Here is a 20,685-nt window from a genome sequence, read left to right on the forward strand (position 1 = left end):
AGTGAATGCAGTCAGAGCGGTGGCAGACACGGTCAGCCATGGTACTTCCCGACGGCGCTGTCTGCACCTACAGGTACTCCTTCGGTTCTCCGTAGTGGGGACCAGGCCGAGGATTGCCGAAGAATCCACTGGAGACTGGAGTGTCGTTCACCAGTTGCCCAGTGACCGTTTCACAGTGAATTTACATCACTTATTTTCCCCTCCGAGAGGATGATTTAATCGTCGAAAAATTTATTCCCACTTGTGATTCGCGAAGCACCCATTAACCATCATGTGAATGACAATTTTGAAGCGTTCACAAACCCAGAAATCTCCAAAACTTCGGAGATTTCAACGCCCGAGACGTGAATGAACCTGTCGCAATGATCCGCTCATTACTTATTGGTGACGTTATAATCCAAATAATTCAGCAAAATAATTGTGGTGTGATTGATACAATCCCGAGGAACTTGCAATGCTCAACGTTCTAAAAATCGAGACGTTCAGGTCTTTGGCATTCAGCACAGAGCGAGCTTTCACTTGATCCAGTCAACAGTGACTTAAAAGAACGGTGGAAAAAAGGCGAACAAAATACACGTGAAAAAATGAGCACGACCAAGTCACCTGCTAGAACATTACTGAACCGTATAATAAATAATTGAAGCAGTTTTTTTTACCCAATTAATTAGTGAAACAGTGGGGGAAACAGTTTTAAAAAACCGTTCCAATTCGACAAATGTAGTGCAATGTTCGTAGGATGGATTGTCGTTGTGACGGTGTCTTGTCTTATTCTAGGCATCCGTAAGTAGTTCTTCGTTTATTTATACTTTACATTTTGGATTGGGATATCATCATTAACGATGACTAATGGGTATTATGAATTAACGAGCGAAAACATTTAATGGAACAATATAGAGCCTCCAAAAATCACTTCTCGTTGAAGATTTTTACTAATTCAAACGAAAAATCTGTTCTGGAAATATTAGGGCATTTGTCAGTAGAAATATTTCATGATAAATAGTGTTGTATGGCACAAAGTTTACTTTTCCAACTTGTTTTTCACGTTGGAAAACATCTCAATAACTAAAATAAGAAATATCGCTGAAAATAATCTTCTAAAACTATAGTGGGTTCAACGATTACGAAAAATTGAACATTTACGAAGAAGTTTGTTGTAAAAACCTAATGCATTATTTGGGAAATTAAATTTGTTCAATAGAAAAATATAATGTAAAAAAATAATAGATTCAGAAGAAAAATTTGTTTGATATCGAAGCAATAATTAATTAAGTTGAATCGATAGATTTTTATTTTTCTGCAACACTTCACGCACGAACAAATTTAATAGGAAAGCCTAGCGAATTTGATTATTCTGCATAACTTATTCTATTGAGATATGTTTCTATATTATAAAAATCCAAATCGACTGGGGGTTGAAAATTTGGTACACTAAATTAAGACTCCAAAATTAAAGATTACGGGGGTCAGAATAAGGGTACGGGGGTCAAAATAATGATCGTGAGGGTGAGAAAAACGTCATAAGGCTCAGGATAAGGGTCACAAGGGTCAGATTATGGGGCATGAGGTTCATAAGGGTCTTAAGGGTCACAAGGGTTAGATTAAGAGTCACAATAAAGGTCCAAATAAGGGTCACAAAGGTCAGATTAAGGGTCACGAGGTTCAAAATATCTCTCTATATTATGAAAATCCAAATTGACTTCTGGTGATGGAAATTTGGTACACGAAATTAAAACTCCAAAATTAAGGATCAGAAATTAAGGGTCACGAGGGGCATAATGAGAATCGGAATGAGGGTCATGAGGGTCAGATTAAGGGTGCCAAGGGTCAGAGTAACTCAAATTCTGGATGATTCGCACCGTCCCGTGTGAATCATCTGCCTCTTGGCCAAATATTTCGTTGTAGTCCAAAGCACAACAATTACACCGAGAGAAAAAATTCCTAATTGTAGACCATATTTACTTGAGAGAAGTAAATTATTTTGAATTGCGTAAATCTCAGAATATTTACGCCTCATGGAACTCGAATAAATTCTCATCCATCACTATCGTTGCGCTTTATATAATGAATATACTACATATCGACATATTAGAACTGCATAAAAAAAAATCATGAAAACGATAAATACTCGAAGATTGACGGTTCTTCAATGCGATTTGAGTAAGTTCATTTGCGACAAAATAATACTTGAGTACAAGAATATTTTAAAGTAGCTCTACCCTTCGGTTGGGCTGCGCTGTACGTTTGAATATTTTCAGTTTTTTAATTTTTCAACTGAATTGCATGGAAAAAATTTGAAAAAATTCATACCCAGTCAGTATTATCTAAATTAAATTTCGCAAAATATTGATATTTTTTCAAACATTTCCCTCTTATAAATAAATAATAAAACTTGTTTGCAAAACGGTGGATTATTTTTTATGAGGTGTCAAAAACATTCTTGATTTTTTCACATCTAATGAAAAAAAATCAGATTATAATTTTTGATTACAATGGAAATGTTGATTTTCACATAAGACACTGGATTAAATCCTGATTTTTAAACATTTCGTCTTTGAAAAACCAAAACGATAATTAAATTGAAAAAAAAAATAGAATTCCGAATGTAATCGAGTTTTCTGCAATTTTTTGGCGGTTTTTAATAATTTTTGAATTTACCGTAAGCGTCGAGCTATTTTAAAGCATGAGACCTTTCTCGGACCCCGTAAGTTGAGAAGCCTCGGAGAATTTGACAGTTGAAGAAAAATTACTTGTCTCAAGAAAATATGTTTCAGATATTAGAAATTTTTTTCTCAATGTATTCATGTTTGAGACTCTCAAATTCGAATGAAACAATTTCTTTTTAGGAATTTTCAACTGGCGATTTTGTTGGCCGAAACAAGATTTGTACGAGAACTTGTTTGTTTTTCTCTCAGTGCAGGAATTTAAACTGATGTTCCATTTTGCCCGGTGGTCATCAAGCTGGTTCGATGTATCCGTTATCGAGTTAATAAACACATCCCGGTTATTGAGAATAAATTTTAGTTCCAATTCAATGGCGACATTGATTCGAGACGAGGTGAACTTGATGGTGCAGCAGCAATAGCAGCCAAGAATTCTCGCGAGTTGATGCGCATGGGATAATCGGGTCACCAGACACTCGACAAGAACTTAACAATATAAATCCACGTCGATCTCACGTGTGTACGAGCTGTTTCCATGAAATAAGTCTAGTCGCGGAAGAAAAAAGAGACGAGGTTTTGAGCGATTGAAGAGGAGAATCGTTATTTCCTGTGGGGGGAAAAAAAAAAATGAGATAGTCCTTTTATTTTCCGAGAATTGTCGGCAATGAGAGGCAATTACTGCCCGAGGCCTTTGGTCCAGAGAACCCGGAGGTCGGAGACGCATTAATACAGAAAGTGATGGAGCGGGTGGGACGGGGGAGAGCGGGGAATACCGAAAAAAATGTATTTGGGTGGGGAGTAAAGTGAAAGTTTTTCGGTGCTGGGGAACCTGTGGACGTCATCGGGAGGGCGTGTGTTTCCCTTTGAAATGGAGAGAACGACTGGGAATATCTGTTTTTAATTTTATGATTCTCAACTGGTGAATGGGGGGAGTTGTGCTGGGGAATCACGAGTTGAAAGTTGACACTTTTTCCTTTTTGCGTTTCCGAATGGAAACTATGCAATTGTGATTTTTGTCCATTTCCTAATTTCGAATTGAAATGCCTAAGAATACATTGTTAAAAATTTTCGTCTGAATTTTGCATGTTAAATCCCGGAAATTTTTATCGTGTTTAATTTTCACTGAATTTTCAGGAAAACTTACCATTAAATCAATAATAATCAATAAAACTTAATAAAAATCAATAAAATACTTGACTTTTCAGTTCAATTATTCCATGAAAATTTCGAAAAAGCAGGAAAATTCAGGGAAAATGCACAGCTGTGAAATTTCCGCCTCACTGCGAATGAAAACTCATAAATTTCCTTGAATTCTACCTAAAATTTGAAATTTCGTAACCATTTTTCGCCTAAACTTAACGAATTCCCCAGGAACCTCTACTGGAATTCTCTAGCAATTTTATCTAGGGATTTTACTAAAATCCTAGGGAATTCTCGTTAGAATTTTATTTGTTTTTTCGGCTGATTCTATGAAATATTTGATACAAAAAAGTCAGCGGATTTCGATTTTTCTATATGATTATTCTCTTCGAATTTTTTCTATAAGAATACATGGGCATGAATTTTCCAAGTTTTTTCACTCGCATCCTATAATGTAAACAAGACCAAATATAGCAAATATAATAGGGAAAAAACTTTGAAAATCCATGCCCAATAATTTTAATAGAAAAAATCAAGAAAAAAATTCAAACAGAAAAACCGAAATCTATTGACTTTTTCCTATCAAATGTCTAATAGAGTCTGCGCAAAAAACAAATAGAATTTTAACGAGATTCCCTAGAATTTTAATAGAATCCCCATAGAATTTATAGAGAATTCCAATAGAAATTTCTAGTGAATCCGCTAAAGTTTTCTATTGAATCTGGTCATACATGATATTTCCCAATCATTCACGTTCATTGGGATAATTTTCGGTGGAATGCAGTGTAAATTTTACTGCTTCGGCACAAATACCCTCGCATTCAGTAAATTTTCCCGGGCCAACAAAGAAAAATTCACTATTTGTCTCACTCTTTTTCCCCTACGAGATTGGCCGCGCGTGCTACGCATGCGCCTTCTCATCTCCCCACGTAGTGGCGCTTCGGTTTCTGTCTTACGGTAACAGTGATTCGAGATTTTCGAGATATATCGAGATCGATTTCCTTTCTACTTTTTACGATAGGATATACCGTGAAAAAGCACTGAAAAGCAATTTCGCTCCACGATTACTTTACTTGTTCGCTAATTTTTTTCTAACTTCTCTCCGTGTAGAATTCGATTTTTCTATACAACATATTCTATTGAAATATTTTCTATAGAATTTCCTCGGCTCAAATTTTCCAAGTTTTCTTCATAGTGTTTTCCATTTCAGTAGCGAAGTGATAAAACGGTTTAGGTCAACTTATCTCCCAGTTGAGTTTTTGAGGAATATTTCCGAATCTAAGGGAGATGGCGAAATTTTCATAATGACATTTGTTGTAGCACTCAATCGGCTCCACAAAAAAGGTTCTAACAAAAATTTTGCTATCTCCCTTAGGTTCCGAGATATTCATTGAGAACTGGTCAACAGTCAAAATTGACTTGTACCGTTTTACCACTTCACTACTGATTTTTTTCGCCAAACAACTCATACAAAAAAAAAGGTAGAAAATTTGAGCCGAAGAAATTGGTCCTGAGTCAAGGGGTTTATCCCATTTCTTTGTCTTCCTCTTTGTTGTTTCTCTCCCTGCTTTAGTTATTATTCCAGAAATGTTACAAAAGATCGTATGATTTAGGTGACTCTGGGCGCTTTAAGTGACCAGCCGCGCATATTCTATTCTATTCTATTATTCCAGAGAACCGATAGGGTTCTTCTGGTGTCTAGAGAGGCTCATCCCTGGGGGGTGCCTGCCAGGGGATCGCAGGAAATAACAAATAATTTGAGATGTATGCATACAGTACCTGTTATTCTCATTGAAAGTTTATGCCAACTTTTGTACGCAGCAACTTATATTTCACGTTACTCACTTTGTATGAGATTTGTACCAGCTATGCTGTCTTTCTCGAAATAAATAAATAAATAATAATAATAATAAATTTTAAAAAGTGGTATAGAAAAATCTCATTCTATGAAATATATTTGATTGAACATTTCAGTAAAATCAGTCAGAAACTAATAGAAAGTTCAACAGAAATTCAATAGAATGATGTAACGACTGCGTTAGGTTTTCCTATGAAATTTTTCATATGTGAAAAGACGAACCATTGAAAATTACTGATCAACTATCTCTGAAATTTCACTTTTTTAAAACACTCATAAAACGGAATTGTTCCCCTCCAAATTCTTAAAATTTCTATTTGTTTTGATCGAGTTACATAAAAACGTCCGCACATTCCTGAAGTCGTCTTCATCCCACTGTATTGCCCAGTCGACCTTGTAGAAATATTTGAGAACTTGTTCCTGTATCCAGTGACGTCAACTGATTTCTTAACACTCAGAACATGACGCAAAAAATACAAACATATATTCTTCGAATCCCTTTCGTTCACTTTTCAACTCGACGATCATTAGAGAGAAAGGTTTTACGCATTGAAAAAAATTGATAGAAATACCTGGCGCCTTCGCTAGGAAAATCTGATGAAATGTTATTGGTATTTCGGTGATTCTATCAAAACATTCCGCGGTTTCCCACACAATTATTAATGAATATGAATATTCAGTAGAAAATATGTCGTCGTCGTAAGCCAAAGGGGCCTAAAGGGTGTGTATAAGCATGACTTTTACGCCCCTTTGGCTGTACGACGCTGAGTTATCGTAAAAAATTGATAAAATTAAATTTTTCTATACAAAAAACGACGAAAACCAATTGAATTTTCACATGTATTTCCAAATTTCTATTGGAAAATCTGTTTGAAAGAAATAGAAATTTCATGAATGGAATTTCTATCACGATGGATTTTAAATTGAATTCAATAATTCATTGAAACAACCTTATCGTCACATTTTATCAGGAGATCTTTCACAAAAATAATACAATAGATTTTAATTTTGCTTTAGAAATTCTTGGGCACAAATTTTCCAATTTTTTTCTTTTGCATTTTTTTCCCACAATAAACTTCAAGAAGAAAATGGAGAGACCATGCTCAAGGATGCTTTGAGGGAAGATCACAACAGAATGATTTATATAAAAAAATCAACATCTACGCACTTTTTTTATAGAAAAATATGTTTTTAAAAACGTACGGTAGTCGCATATACTAACTCTTCATAGAATTCGCGCAAAAAATGAATAGAATTTCTCAATGAAAGATCCTTTCAGGTTCTACTAATTTTCGGTCAAAGAATGAATATTCAGTATTAAATCACGCTGAATTCCGATTAATTGAAAATTGAACACTATATTTATCTGAACTTTCCTTATTTCTGTCAATTTTCATGAAATACTTGAATCAAAACCAACAGTTTCCATATTTTTTTTTTATTCAATTGTGAATTTTCAATAAAAAAAACTCTTTCGAATAGAATGAAAAATCAAAATTTTCAACAGCGAAATTAAATAGCTCCGTACACACATTCAATCGAATATAAAAATTCCCTCGTAAAAAAGTACAGCTCTGGCTAGTGAAAGGTCCATGCAGGATAATTTGCATAGAAACTCTCATTCAGCGACATATACTATCGCGAATAGAAATAATAATCTATTGCAGATTGATTCTTCGAAAGAGTTGCCCCGGTGAAAAACCGAAACGATGAAAAATTGCGTCAAGACGTCTAGCCCCGGTATATCTCAGCCATTTGGTCGCACTTTCATCGTCCCACTTTCTCCCTGGGTTCTTTGAGGCGGACTATAATGCTGCTGATATCCGACCCATCGATGCCCCTCTCCCCTCCGCCGGAGGAAATGAGAAAAACCTACTCTCACAATGGAGCCAAAAAAATAAATAAATTAATTAATTTTTGGAAATTTATGCTCAACTCCTTGAACTGATCATGCGTGAAACAATTTAAGAGAAAAACCTGGACTTTTAATCGAGAAATTCTATTGCATTTCTGTTGGAATTTTATAGGAATTCCATTGGAGTTCTGTAAGAATTCTATTGAGAAAGTCTATTTGTCTTTTTGTGTGAATTATGCAACTCTTCCGTGCTTTTTTAAATAGATATTTTTGTATAAAAACGTCTGTAGTCGTTGATTTTTCTATATAACTCATTCTGTTGGGATTTTTTTCCACAGAATCCTTGGATATGAATTTTCCGATTTTTTTCTTGAATTTTATTATGGAAAAAATAACAATACAGCAGAAAACATTGAGACAATTTGTGCCCAACAATTTCTAAAGAATAACCAAAATTTATTGAATTTTTTCTACCAAATAGAATTGAATTCTATTGAATTTCTACTGTCACTCTAATATTAGGCATTCAATAGAACGCCTGCATGATCATTGAGACCGAGACCATCTTATCTCTCCAAAGTATTGTTCCGTAAAGTCTCTCGCGGCATCACTAGATTCCATGGATCCGTGTTTGGAGTTGTGAAATCGATGCGTTGTATTCGCACGATTCTCTAGAATATTCCGTTCGAAAGCAAAATGTAATTTTCTAAGTTGATTTTAATTTTTGAAAAATTCTCAAACACAACAGGTCAATGAATTAATTTTTTAGCAGTGAATATTCAACTTTTGACTGAAAATTTAAGTAAATTAACAATTTGAAATTCCATGTCGCTCTTCGGAAAATTATCATTAAACTGTCGGAGAAATTTCAATTTTTTCCGAACACTGCATTATTGATTCGGAGATTTTCAACTGCAAATTCGTGGATAATCAGCGACATTCATATTATGTTCGCAAAGAATTACTCTTCAAAATGAATGAATGCTACAAATAATAAATATTGATATTGAATATTCTAACGGTCAAGCAGTCAAATTTGTTTTCTTGTGCTCATGGAGTTCATCAATTACAATGTATGTAAACTTTCCAGCCTTTTATATAATGTAATGCATTGTCTATAAAATGGAGTCGATGCTTATCCAAAGCTTATCCCTAGTTCCTGTTCAAAAATAGAAAATTTCCCCGGAGAGAAGTAGAGGAAAATTTGGTGGGGGGCAGGATTTCCGGCTGAATGTTCCATAACCGTGGCCGTTTCATTTCCTTTACAACACAGAATTTTTAAAAAAATTACGATGAAATAGGCCATATGGTTGCAATCCCAAAAGTTTTTATAGAATTGAAAAAAAAATGAAATATACCTATTGAATTTGAAAAATAAATTGGAAGTTTAAAATTGCCAGAAATGAACTGTTTGAACTTCTGAGGCCACAATTAGTCGTTCTGACACAAAAAATAGGAAATTTCGGATTTAACGAATACAACGCTTCCATTCGCAAGCAGGTGTCCCAAGTATTTGACCCTTACATTATTGAAGGTTTAAAATATGTTGATGCAATTTTTCAAATAATATAATATTAATAATCTGATTTTTTCCGAATAATGATATATTTAAAATTTGTTACTATGAAACTGTAAATTCACTGCTAAATTAATAATTCAAATTTCTTGAAAGAGGAATAACCTACCTCAAATTATTGATTGATAAAATAGCTGAAAATTTGAATATTTGAATTGATGATACTTAAGGACTCAAAAAATTTCAAGAGTGATGTTATCTAATTAAGGGCTACAATATTAACCGTAATAAAATATTACAAATTTGGCTATCCCTGTTCGCAAGCAAGTAATCTAGAAATGAATTTTGCTCCACTATTGCTGGACTTGTTTAGTAATTTTTTGCCAAATTTTTTCTCCGTGTAAATTTCGAATATTTGTGGTCATTGTTGTAAACTGAAATCGTTGATCCGCATTCAAAATCGCCCGTTATGAATTTCAAGAAGATATATATATCTGCCGATCTTAGAACTCATCGTACTTCGCTTTTTTCAATTACAGATGGCCAGTTCAGCGAGAATACTCCCCCCATAATGTACTTGGATAGAAATTGGGTGCTAGATGATACAGAACCTGTTGGTAGCATTGTAGAGAGAGTGCGGGCTGAGGACAATGAACAGGGAGAGTTGACTTATGGTCTAGAACAGGTCAATCACAACTACAATGGAGACAGTGGTCCTCAGGCCCCACTGCCCTTCTCCATTAACAACGAGACTGGGACGATTTTCATCAATGAGACATTGAAGGGGAGGGTAAGTCCAGGAATCAAAATTTCTCGGGTTCATGTGTGGAACTAATTCAATGGAAAATCCTAGCGCATCCTTTGGTCAATGACTTTCCCGTTGTTCTCTATTTATTCATTAATTTATTGATGTAATTTATTTATTTTAATCCAATTTTTTCGAGATTTTATTAAATAGAAAAATAGCATTCGAGAAAAAATCTGCAGACTTTAATTCAGTAGTGAAGTGGTAAACGGAGATAAGTCGACTTATCTGCCAGTTGAGTTTTTGAGTAATATTTCCAAATCTAAGGGAGATAGCGACATTTTCATAAATACATTTGTTGTAGCACTCAATCGGCTCCACAAAAAAGGTTATGACAAAAAAATTTCTATCTCCCTTAGATTCTGAGATATTGATTGAAAACTGGTCAATGGGTACAGACCACACTGTAGATTCAACCATTTTCAACCATTAAATTTATCAATTGAATTACGTGAGAAAACTGTGAAAAAAATCATGAATATTCAGTCAAATGTTCAGTCATTCAAATTACATTTTGCACAGAATTATTTTTTCAACATTCATTGTTTATAAATAAATAATTGTAATTGTTTAAAATTTTGGAAACCTTATTTTTTTAAGCATAAAATCGATTTCTGGTAAAATTCTGAATATGAAGAAATTTGTTATGATTCCGAACAAATAATTTTTATGGTGGAAAATTGATTGATAATAAATTATTTATAAAAAATGGTTATAATTTTCAAACATTTCAATTTTTTTCAGATTTTTAAAATGTCTAACGGTTCAATATCGAGATTCAAAGTCAGACGCGTAAAGTTTAAATAATGAAATCATTGTAAAATATCCGAGAAGTTGAAGGCTCAAATAAAAGCTCTGATGTTAGACTACAAAAGTAGACAAACATTTTCACTGGAGAAAAAATAGCCAAAGTAGTTGAATATCCTCAATTGGTGGTATTAAAATTTCCTCTCTCTTGAATTTTTTAAGGAGTGAAGAAGAAAACTGATGGAACTAATGCTAAGAAATTTCCATAGACAGAATTTGCTGATTTATCTTCCATTCAATACACTTTTTTTAATGAAAAAAAAATGCACAGGAGACTGCAGAATATTTAATAGAAATTGGCGAAGAACTGGTAGAATTATGAATGGAATTCTCTATTGAACGCGCGAGGATTTTCTATTAAAGGTTTCAATCATGTTATCGAGGCCGGAAGCGAAATAAAGGCTAACTCATTGTTTCTTATGTTTAGGGAGGACAGAATTTATTTCTCTATGTCACCGTCTCTGACGGCCAATTGACTGCCAAGACAGAGGTTTACGTTAATATCAAAGATTCGTCAGCACCGAATGTCGGGTAAGAACGATACGTTTCATAATCTAGTTGATCGACATGTCACTAAAGGCAGTTAAGGTATTTCCCTAGAAAACAGGTTTTTCTCAGGAATGTCCCCACGTTTTTGATGGGGGAGTGGGGAAAAAAGGAAAAAGTCAAAACGACTATTTGACGCAATTCAAACAAAAAAAAATTTTTATCAACCTTTTTTTCTCGATCTCGATCTCAACGTCCGCTAGTCAGCTTGTCCCCTGACTCTCCAGCAGCCAAAGTAAGATCTCGTCATCGCCGAGTCTCTGTTCTCTCCTCAGTCGAAACTCCCGAAGGTTTTTCCCATATTTCTTATATCGAGACGACAATATTAATCATTTTCACTAATTTTAGCCAGTTCTCTGTGACTATCGAGTTGATTATTAAAGTGTTTATTCTTGTTATTTTCATTATCAATGAGCTAGTGCACCCGTGCACCTTCAACTAGATCGGTCCAATGTATTATCTTATAACGAGTGCACAATCAAGGGAAACTGTCATTCTATTGTAAAATGTGTAATGCCATACAAAAGGAAATAAATCATTCATTCATTCATTCCACAGTTCTCTTTTCAAGTAATATGAAATATTTCATCTATAATTCAATTGATTAGATTAGGGCGATTACACTTTTCTTTTTTCATTCGATTGAAATTCAGCATCACATTTTCCTTTTTCTCCCTCTGGGTCTTCCCCTGGCCCTTCCACTGGACTTTAAATTTTGCTGTTTCATTTTCTTTTGAATTAATCCATTGAGAAAATCTTCCCCCGTCAAAACTTCTCACTAATATTCCATTCTACTGAATGGAATATTATTGTTCTCATTAGTACTCCCAATAATGAATAAAGTTAATTAGGAAAAGTTGATTAAAAAAATTCGCCCCACTCTCCGCTAGATAATCTTTATAATATTTCTCAGCTATTGAAAAAAATTGAATTAGCTGGAAAGTTTAAATAATAAAATCATTGTGAAGGGAAATCTCTGATGTTCAACTACAAAAGTAGAGTGAACGGGCCAATTGCTGGACGGTTAAGGGAAATTCGAGTTTCGCGGTAGAATCTAAAATAAAAGAATCACCTAAATGGGGATATGATGGGTTCCATACCGTTAAGAATATTTGAATTAGCATTAAAAAATTAGTTGAAGTCGAAACAACAAAACAAAGAATAATTGAATTAAGAAAAAGTTGAATGCAGTCGAAACCCCTAATTTCTGGACGAATGGGCCATATTTTTTTATTTACAAAAATGTCGATCAATAGAAAAAGAAATTGATCGCATGATTATACACAAGTAATATTATTGAAAGATGAAATAACCAGAAGTTGACCTGTTTATCATAGAAGAACATTATAATTTTTTCTGGGGAAAAAATAGCCAAAGTACTTGGCTATCCCTAATTTTTAATTCATTGCAAATTGAGATTACCCGGTGGCTTGGCGCAGTGGGTAAGTTCGTTGTCTCACATGCGAAAGGTTCCGAGTTCAAATCCCGGCCGGGTAGAATGGTGCGATCGTACCATTTAAAGTCTTGATCATCATCGCAGTATAACCGAGTCGAAGCGATGTAAAATAACAATTTAAAAAAAATGGAAATTGAGCGAAACTGAACATTCAAAATTTTTTAATTTTATCGCCCTCCCCTAAATTAAATTTAATGTCGCTCTCAAAATTACTACTAAACTGTCCATAAAAAGTTAATTCTCCTTTATCAGCGATTTATATATGAGGTATTCCACGCCAAATAAGTCACCGTTGACCCTCACCCTCTTGGAAGTTGATGACGATTTTTTCTACGATTGGGGGGGGGGGAGGGGGTTGAAAAACGATCTCTAAAATGTTTTCTGATTTTTTCGGCACCCCAGTTTGGACACATGATTTTTTTCTCGTTTTCCGTTTTCTTCAATAACTCGAGTTCTATCCATCCGATTTTGATTTATTAAGCGTCAAATTTTTTCATTTTTTATTGCCTATAAGAATATTTTTGTGAATTTTTTTTTTAATCTTTAGATGCTCATAATAATGAATTTTCGAAAAAAAATTTGAAAAAGTTGAATTTTGTAAATTATGTCACTTTTGATTTGTTTCATTTTTTTCAGTAATTCTTATAATCAGAACAAGTATTTTGAGCTGTCATACAAGTTGGGGATCATCCTGGATGTATTTTATTTTCAATTTTTTCTTTTCGAAATTCCGCAAATTTGGTCAGAGCACCCCAAAATGGCGTTGATTGACTTTGATTATAGATAGTATGATGTGAATTTGACAGTATACTTATATATTACATATTTGTTCGATACATAATCAGTCGTTTTGGGGTGTTTTGACCAAATTTTCGAAATTCCGAAAAGAAAAAATTAAAAATAAAATAGATCCACGAGGATGCCCAACTCAAGTGACGGCTCAAAATACTTGTTTTGATTATAAGAATTACTGAAAAAAATTAAACAAATCAAAAGTGACTTAATTTACAAAATACAGATTTTTCAACTTTTTTTTTCGAAAATGTGTTATTATGAGCATCTAGGAATCGAAAAAAAAATTACTGGAAATACTCGTGTAGGCGGTAAAACATGGAAAATTTTGACGCTTAATAAATCAAAATCGGGCAAGTAGACCTCGAGTTATTGGAAAAAACGGAAAAATGTAAAAAAAATCATATCTCGGAACTGGGCTGCCGAAAAAATCTGAAAAAATTTGAGAGATAGTTTTCCAACCCCCCGAATCGTAGAAAAAATCGCCATCGATTTCCAAAAGGGTAAGGGTCCGCGGTTGACTCATTTGGCGTGGAATACCTCATATATTTTTGTTTCTACTGAATTCTCATATTATCGTTTTCACATAGGCTACCAGGTCGCATTCGCCCACCCATAATGGGTCTACCGAATATCCACGTACCGCGTCCGATCCCATCTGAAATGTCCACTGGCTTCAGAAGTGATGAGAAAACAACAAAACTCCGCCCAGAGACAAGCCACTCCGTGGACGATCACAAGGCAATTTCGGTAACAGTTCCACCAGTGCGAGCACCGATTCACGAGCTCACGCACAATGAAATTGGGCGAGAGACAGCGGTCATCGGTGCTAAAGTGTCATCGAAAGAGAGCCCAGCTACTCAGGACTTCGCGATGACTCTGGTGCCAGTTATTGCTGGTTGTGCCCTATTATTGAGCGTTGGTACCGGCATTTGGACGCTCAGGGGGAAGGTCTGCGGATCGCCGAAGACGAAGGAAGATACTGTAAGTCTAAAATACATTAATTCATTTGTTCCGAATGGAAGCTTTGTAATCACACATGCAAAAATTCCATAGAAAACCTAGCGAATTCGCTAGACAATTCTGTTGCAATTCTACGGGAATTCTATGGGGTTTCTATAGGATTTTTATTGGAATTCAATTCAATAAAATTCTATTGGAATTCAATTTCAATAAAATTTCAATAGAAATCCTATAGAAACCCCATAGAATTCATATAGATTTCCAATAGAATTTTCTAGCGAATTCGCTGGGTTTTCTGTTGAATTTTTTCATGCGTGATCCATCAAATTTAAGTTTTGGATTTTTTATGACTCAATTTAACTTGACGTTTTTCTTTCGCAGAAGGAGCAAACAGTTCGTGTTTCTACAATTTCCGATGATCCATCATTGGTTCTGAAACACTGGCAGAGTCCGAAGTTTCGGAACAATAAGCTCAAGGATTTCGATAAAGATCACATATCGGATAAAAAACAGCTGGATGATTCATGGGAATTCCCAAGACACAGGCTGAAGGTAAAAAGTTGTTTTGAAATTGTCAACATTTTTCAATAAAAACAGAAACGTTTTCATCTGCTTAAAACCTATTCCTTTGCGAAGTATTTAATGCCGAAGGAAGACATTTATAGTTTGATTTTCGATTTTTTCACGCGTGAAAATAATTAATAGAAAAACCTAGCGTTTTCTCTACGAAATTTTATTGAATTTCTATTGGAACTCCATAAGAATTCACTTCATGTTTTATCAGAATTCTACTAAAAAATCCATTTATTTTTTGCGCCATGTCTGTAGGAGATTTACAACTTCACCGTGTCATTTTGTTAACAGATATTTGATAGAAAAAAGTCAATAGATTGTTATTTTTCTATAGAAATTCTTGGGCGCAAATTTTGTAAGTTTTTTCCGTTGTTTTTCATTTGTTTCTCATAATAAAATCCAAGAAAATAAAATAGGAAAGATCATGCCCAAGAATTCTTAGAGAAAAAATTTCTACGGAATAAGTTCTTTAAAAAAAATTAAGATCTATAGACATCTTTCTGTAAACCAATGCCTATTTAAAAACGCGGAAATACATCAGGAATAGTCTTATTCATAAATGATAATTACGGCGTTAAATTTTGACGCTGTCGTTCATTTCAGATCACTTTTAAACTTTTAATTATTTAATAAGTAGCTATCGATTTAAATATTCAAATTTTTTTAACTACTCTATTAATCAATCATTTAGGTAGGAAGATTGCCGATTATTCGATCAATCGATAATCCCTTTTAAGAAATTGGAATTATTTACTTAATGGAAAATTGACAGTTCCATATTATCAAATATTTAATTCCTCATTAATCAGAAATTTAAATTATCAATATTATACTATTATTAAATTTTGATGAGTATATTTAAACCTTTATTAATGTAAGTAACAAATCCTTTTAATATTGACATTTAATATTGATGGCCATCCCTGAAATACATTGAATAATCTTCAACTGAATTGGTGGAAAAAACAAATAGAATATTTCAATAGAATTCTAATAGAATAGTGTTTTTGTTAAAGTTGATCTTGAAAAAAAAGAAGAAAATGCATAAAATCACTCGATAATTAGAATAAATCGAAAAAATGAGAAGAAAAGAAATCGTTTTCATTTCATATAAAAAAAATTATATAATTTTCAGGTCTTCAGTATTCTTGGTGAAGGGTGTTTCGGTCAAGTGTGGAAAAGTGAAGCAATAGATATCGATGGTAAACCAGGGCCAACAATCGTCGCTGTAAAAACCCTCAAAGAAAATGCAACAGAACGTGAACATCTCGATCTTACACAAGAGTTGAAAGTCATGAAGAGTCTGGAACCCCATCCAAATGTCGTGAGACTGATTGGATGTTGTACAGAGCGTGAACCAATTTTTGTTATTCTGGAGTATGTGAGTGGGGGGAAGCTGCAGAGTTTTCTAAGAGCATCGAGGGAGGAGAGGAATCATGGGGGTCCTGGGCTGACATCCAGGGACTTGACTGGTTTTGTGTATCAGGTGAGGAAATCTGGAAATCATTCTAAAGAAAAAAAAAACCAAACAACTATTATTTTTTCACAAATTTGTATATAAACTCATTTCGAAAATGATTGTAATAAGATATTTATGGCTGGCATGTCCACTTGAAAAATTATCGACAAATACGAAAAAAGCTTATAGAAAAACCTAGTGAATTCATCAGAAAATTCTACTGAATTTGTATTGAATTTTCTATCAGTTTTTGGCCCGGTTGCACCAAGCCCTGTTATCCAAATAAACCGCAGGGTAAAATTTATTTGAATTTGAATTAACACTGATTTAACCTTGAGATTAAATTTAACTTTTTGTTCCTGGTATAAATTTGAGATACTCTCCCGGGTAAAATAATCCATCGAACATCCAAATTTACTTTTTTCTTATCTGACGTTTTTGTTACCCGGAGCTGGTCCAACCGGGCCTATTGTATTCAAAAAATTTTTCAATTGAAATATCTAATGAAAAATGTTCTAAAGAAGAATTCAATTGACGTATTTATTCTATTCTTCTTCATTGCATTGAGATATTTTCTATAGACATCCATTGGATTAAATTTTTGTAGTTTTTTTGTTGGATTTTTTCAATGAAAATAGAAGACAAATAGAAAATTAATGTCGAGGAATTTCTATAGAAAATATCTCAATCGAAAAATTGTATCGAATTATGAAATTACGAAATATTCTGAAAATGATCAAATTCTTCTCTTTTTTTTCTATAAAAGTTTCTACAGGACAGTTCCTGTAAAAATACGCTTAGTGAAGCTCCGTAGTTGAACAGAAATCCAGCAGAATTTTCTATCGAATTCACTAAGTCTTCTGTCAATTTACAAGGAGAATTTTTTAACCCCTACAATTGCAAAATCGAACGCACAAAGGCCTATAGAATAACGCGGAATGTTGTTCATAATGCAAGCATTTAAAATTATTCATTTATGGGATCACCTCCACACAAAAAAGGGAAATCGGGCCGTCTCCCGCAAATGTGGAGATACTCATAAAAAACTCGCCCCCAAAATAAATCGAAAACGTGTAATCAATTCGTCATGGTTTTATTTTTTTGTGACAGGTTGCAAAAGGTATGGAATATCTAGCATCAAAAGGAATAATCCACCGAGACCTAGCAGCCCGAAATGTCTTGATAGATGACAATCGTGCTTGTAAAGTCGCAGACTTTGGTTTCGCCAGAGACGTAGCTGCTAATCAGATTTATGAGAGGAAGTCAGAGGGTCGTTTACCCATCAGGTGGATGGCACCTGAGAGTTTGTACGATAACATATTCTCCGTCAAATCTGATATTTGGAGTTTTGGTGTGTTGATATGGGAGATAGTCACATTGGGATCAACACCGTACCCCGGAATGGCAGCCGCAGAGGTAAATTTTCTTCACAAAAAACTCGGACAAAAATTCTATTCAAAGAAAACATTTCATACATGACAAAACTAGAGGAATATCTGCAAGCAATTCGTACCCAATAATTTTAATAGAAAAAATCTCAAGAGAAAAATTCACACAGAAAAATCGAAATCTATTGACTTTTTCCTATCAAATGTCTCATAGAATCAGGCCAAAAGACAAATAGAATTTTAACGCGAATTCTGTAGAATTTTAAGAGAATCCCAATAGAATTTTCTATCAAATTCGCTGTTTTTCTATAAAATTTCTGTAAAATTTTACTTTACGCACAAGTAATGAAAAGTTTATTTTTCACCTTCTAACAACTCATTATTCATTAATCTCTCCATATTATAAAAATCCGAATCGACTTCTGGTGACAAAAATTTGGTACTCGAAATTAAGACTCCGAAATTAAGGGTCACAAGGGTCATGCGGATCAGAATAAGGGCCATAAGGGTCAGAATAAGGGTACAAAATAGCCCGCAAGGGTTATATTAAGGATTAGGTGGGTCAGATTAAGAGTCGCAAGATTAAGGGTCAGATTAAAGGCCCAAATAAGGGTAACAAGGGGATTAAGGGTCTAAATAAGTGTCACAAGGATCAGATGAAAGGTCACAAAGGTCAAAGTAAGGATTCAAATAAGGGACATGGGGGTCAAAAACTAATGGTCTCAAGGGGTGGAATTAAGGGTCAGAATAAGGGTGGAAATAAGGCCCACAAGTGTCAGATTAAAGCCCCAAATAAGGATAACAAGAGTCAGATAAAGGGTCTAAATACGTGTCACAAGGGTCAAAATGATCTCAATGTCTCTCTATATTGTAAAAAACAAAATCGACTTTTGATGATGAAAATTTGATGTTCGAAATTAAGATTAAAAAATTAAGGGCCAGGAATGAAGGGTCAAAATAAGGGTCACGAGGGATATAATGAGGGTCAGAATGAGGGTAACAAGGGTCAGATTACGGATCTAAATAAGTGTCACAAAGGTCATGAGGGTCAGAATAAGGGTAAGAATAATGCTCACCAGGGTCAGATTAAGGGTTATGTGAGTCAGATGAAGGGTCGCAAGATTACGGGCCGCAAGGGTCAGATTGGAGACCCCAATAAGGGTAACAAGAGTCAGATAAAGGGTCTAAATACGTGTCAGAAGGGTCAAAATGAGGGTCTCAATGTCTCTCTATATTGTAAAAACAGAAATCGACTTTTGATGATGAAAATTTGATGTTTCAAATTAAGACTCCAAAATTAAGGGTCAGAAATGAAGGGTGAAAATAAGGCTCACGAGGGGAATAACGAGGGTCAGAATGAGGGTGACGAGGGTCAGATTAAGGTCATGGGGGTCATGTGGGGGATGGCGAGGGGAGCGCGCAGGGGGCGTAGCCCCCTTGTAATTACCACAATACTATTACGAAAAGTAATGATTACTGCCTATCTCTGCATGAACATTTAAGCACAACAAAATTAATGTGGTTCAACAGGTCATGAGGAAAATCAAGGAAGGCTACAGATTGGACAGGCCCGAGCACTGCAAGCGAGAGCTATACAACATTATGTACTACTGTTGGGATAAGGACCCCTCCTGTCGCCCATCATTCAGTGAACTCGTGGGACTAGCCGAAGGACTCCTCCTCGATGAAATTGATTACATCGAGTTGGATAGATTTCCAGATCACTCTTACTACAATGTTCTGAATCTCAGTGGCGAAAAACTATAGCATTGGTCCCCTCCTCTGTTGTAAATGTCCTGTGTTGTAAATGTTCTTTGCTTTATTTAACCGCTCATATTTCAAATGTTGATCTATGGGAGTTACTTGAACCTTCCAGGGATACCACATCCGTCCTACGACTTCATGTCATTACTCATGATTTTGTGTATATTATGAATGTTTACCTGCCGACATTATCCTGAGAGAGAGTTGGAGCAAGGCAGTTGCTTCCGACGTCCTGTTAGTGTTCTTGTTGTTCGATAATTTTTTTATTTATTAATCGATAGTGATGTTTACTGTATTGTGTTTAAGATCCAGTGATTAAAGTTTTTATTTGATTTTGAGAATGTCTTTTTTATTGTCATTAGAAGCTTCGACAATCCATATTTTTTGGCTACAATTCCTCGACAGTGTTCCTTGAATTTCAGTTCTGTTTTTATGTTTCTTTGTACATAACTTGATTAGTCAATTATTTTCCCTTTTCTAGATCAATTCACTAATAATTTCTTTGAAGTGGATTTCAATTTCAATTTTTGAATGACAATTTTTTTTATATGGGTTTTTGAAAGAGGTATTGAAATAGAAAGGTGGCGGAAATTGGACTTTTAGGCACGCGGAGCGTGCCGAAAAGTTCACTTTTCGTCACAGCGTGATGAAAAATATTTTACAGGTATTGTTCTAATAATGCTTACAACCAACTTACAAACTTGCAGATAAATCGCGAGTGGTCAAATCTTTATGCATATTTACCGATATACTTTTTACAGTCCAATCTTCGTACAAGATACCACAAGCACTGTAGCCCGGTGGCCTGGCGTACTGGTTAAGGCCGTTGCCTCACAACGGATAGGTTCCAGGTTCGATTCCTGGCCGGGTAGAATGGTGAGATCTAACCATTTTTAAAGTCTTGATCAATCGCCATATAGTCNCAAAAAAAAAAAAAAAAAAAAAACAAGCACTGTAGGAGAATAAAATCCTGAGAATTACGTATCCTCAAAATATTTTCATTTGATATTCTTCGTACAAGATACTAGACGATTTCCATTTTTGCGATCATTTGAGAACGATTCCTGATGTAAAGTGCCAATGTTTGATTACAAGGTATTGTC

At 34.6% G+C, this 20,685-nt stretch overlaps 1 protein-coding gene across 1 annotated transcript; it reads left to right on the forward strand.

The window, feature by feature from the left end:
• The first annotated feature begins 167 nt into the window (after positions 1-167).
• On the forward strand, positions 168-19,923 carry LOC107038713 (tyrosine kinase receptor Cad96Ca). The gene is made up of 8 exons (XM_015257971.1): positions 168-780; positions 9,569-9,819; positions 11,069-11,172; positions 14,026-14,419; positions 14,780-14,950; positions 16,107-16,457; positions 17,541-17,846; positions 19,349-19,923. The coding sequence occupies exons 1-8, from the start codon at positions 726-728 to the stop codon at positions 19,583-19,585; spliced, it is 1,869 nt and encodes a 622-aa protein (XP_015113457.1). The 5' UTR covers positions 168-725; the 3' UTR covers positions 19,586-19,923.
• The last annotated feature ends 762 nt before the right edge of the window (positions 19,924-20,685 follow it).

The sequence above is a fragment of the Diachasma alloeum genome, unplaced genomic scaffold (genome assembly GCF_001412515.2).
Source record: "Diachasma alloeum isolate Michigan unplaced genomic scaffold, Dall2.0 Dall_scaffold_00178, whole genome shotgun sequence".
Taxonomy (NCBI): domain Eukaryota; kingdom Metazoa; phylum Arthropoda; class Insecta; order Hymenoptera; family Braconidae; genus Diachasma; species Diachasma alloeum.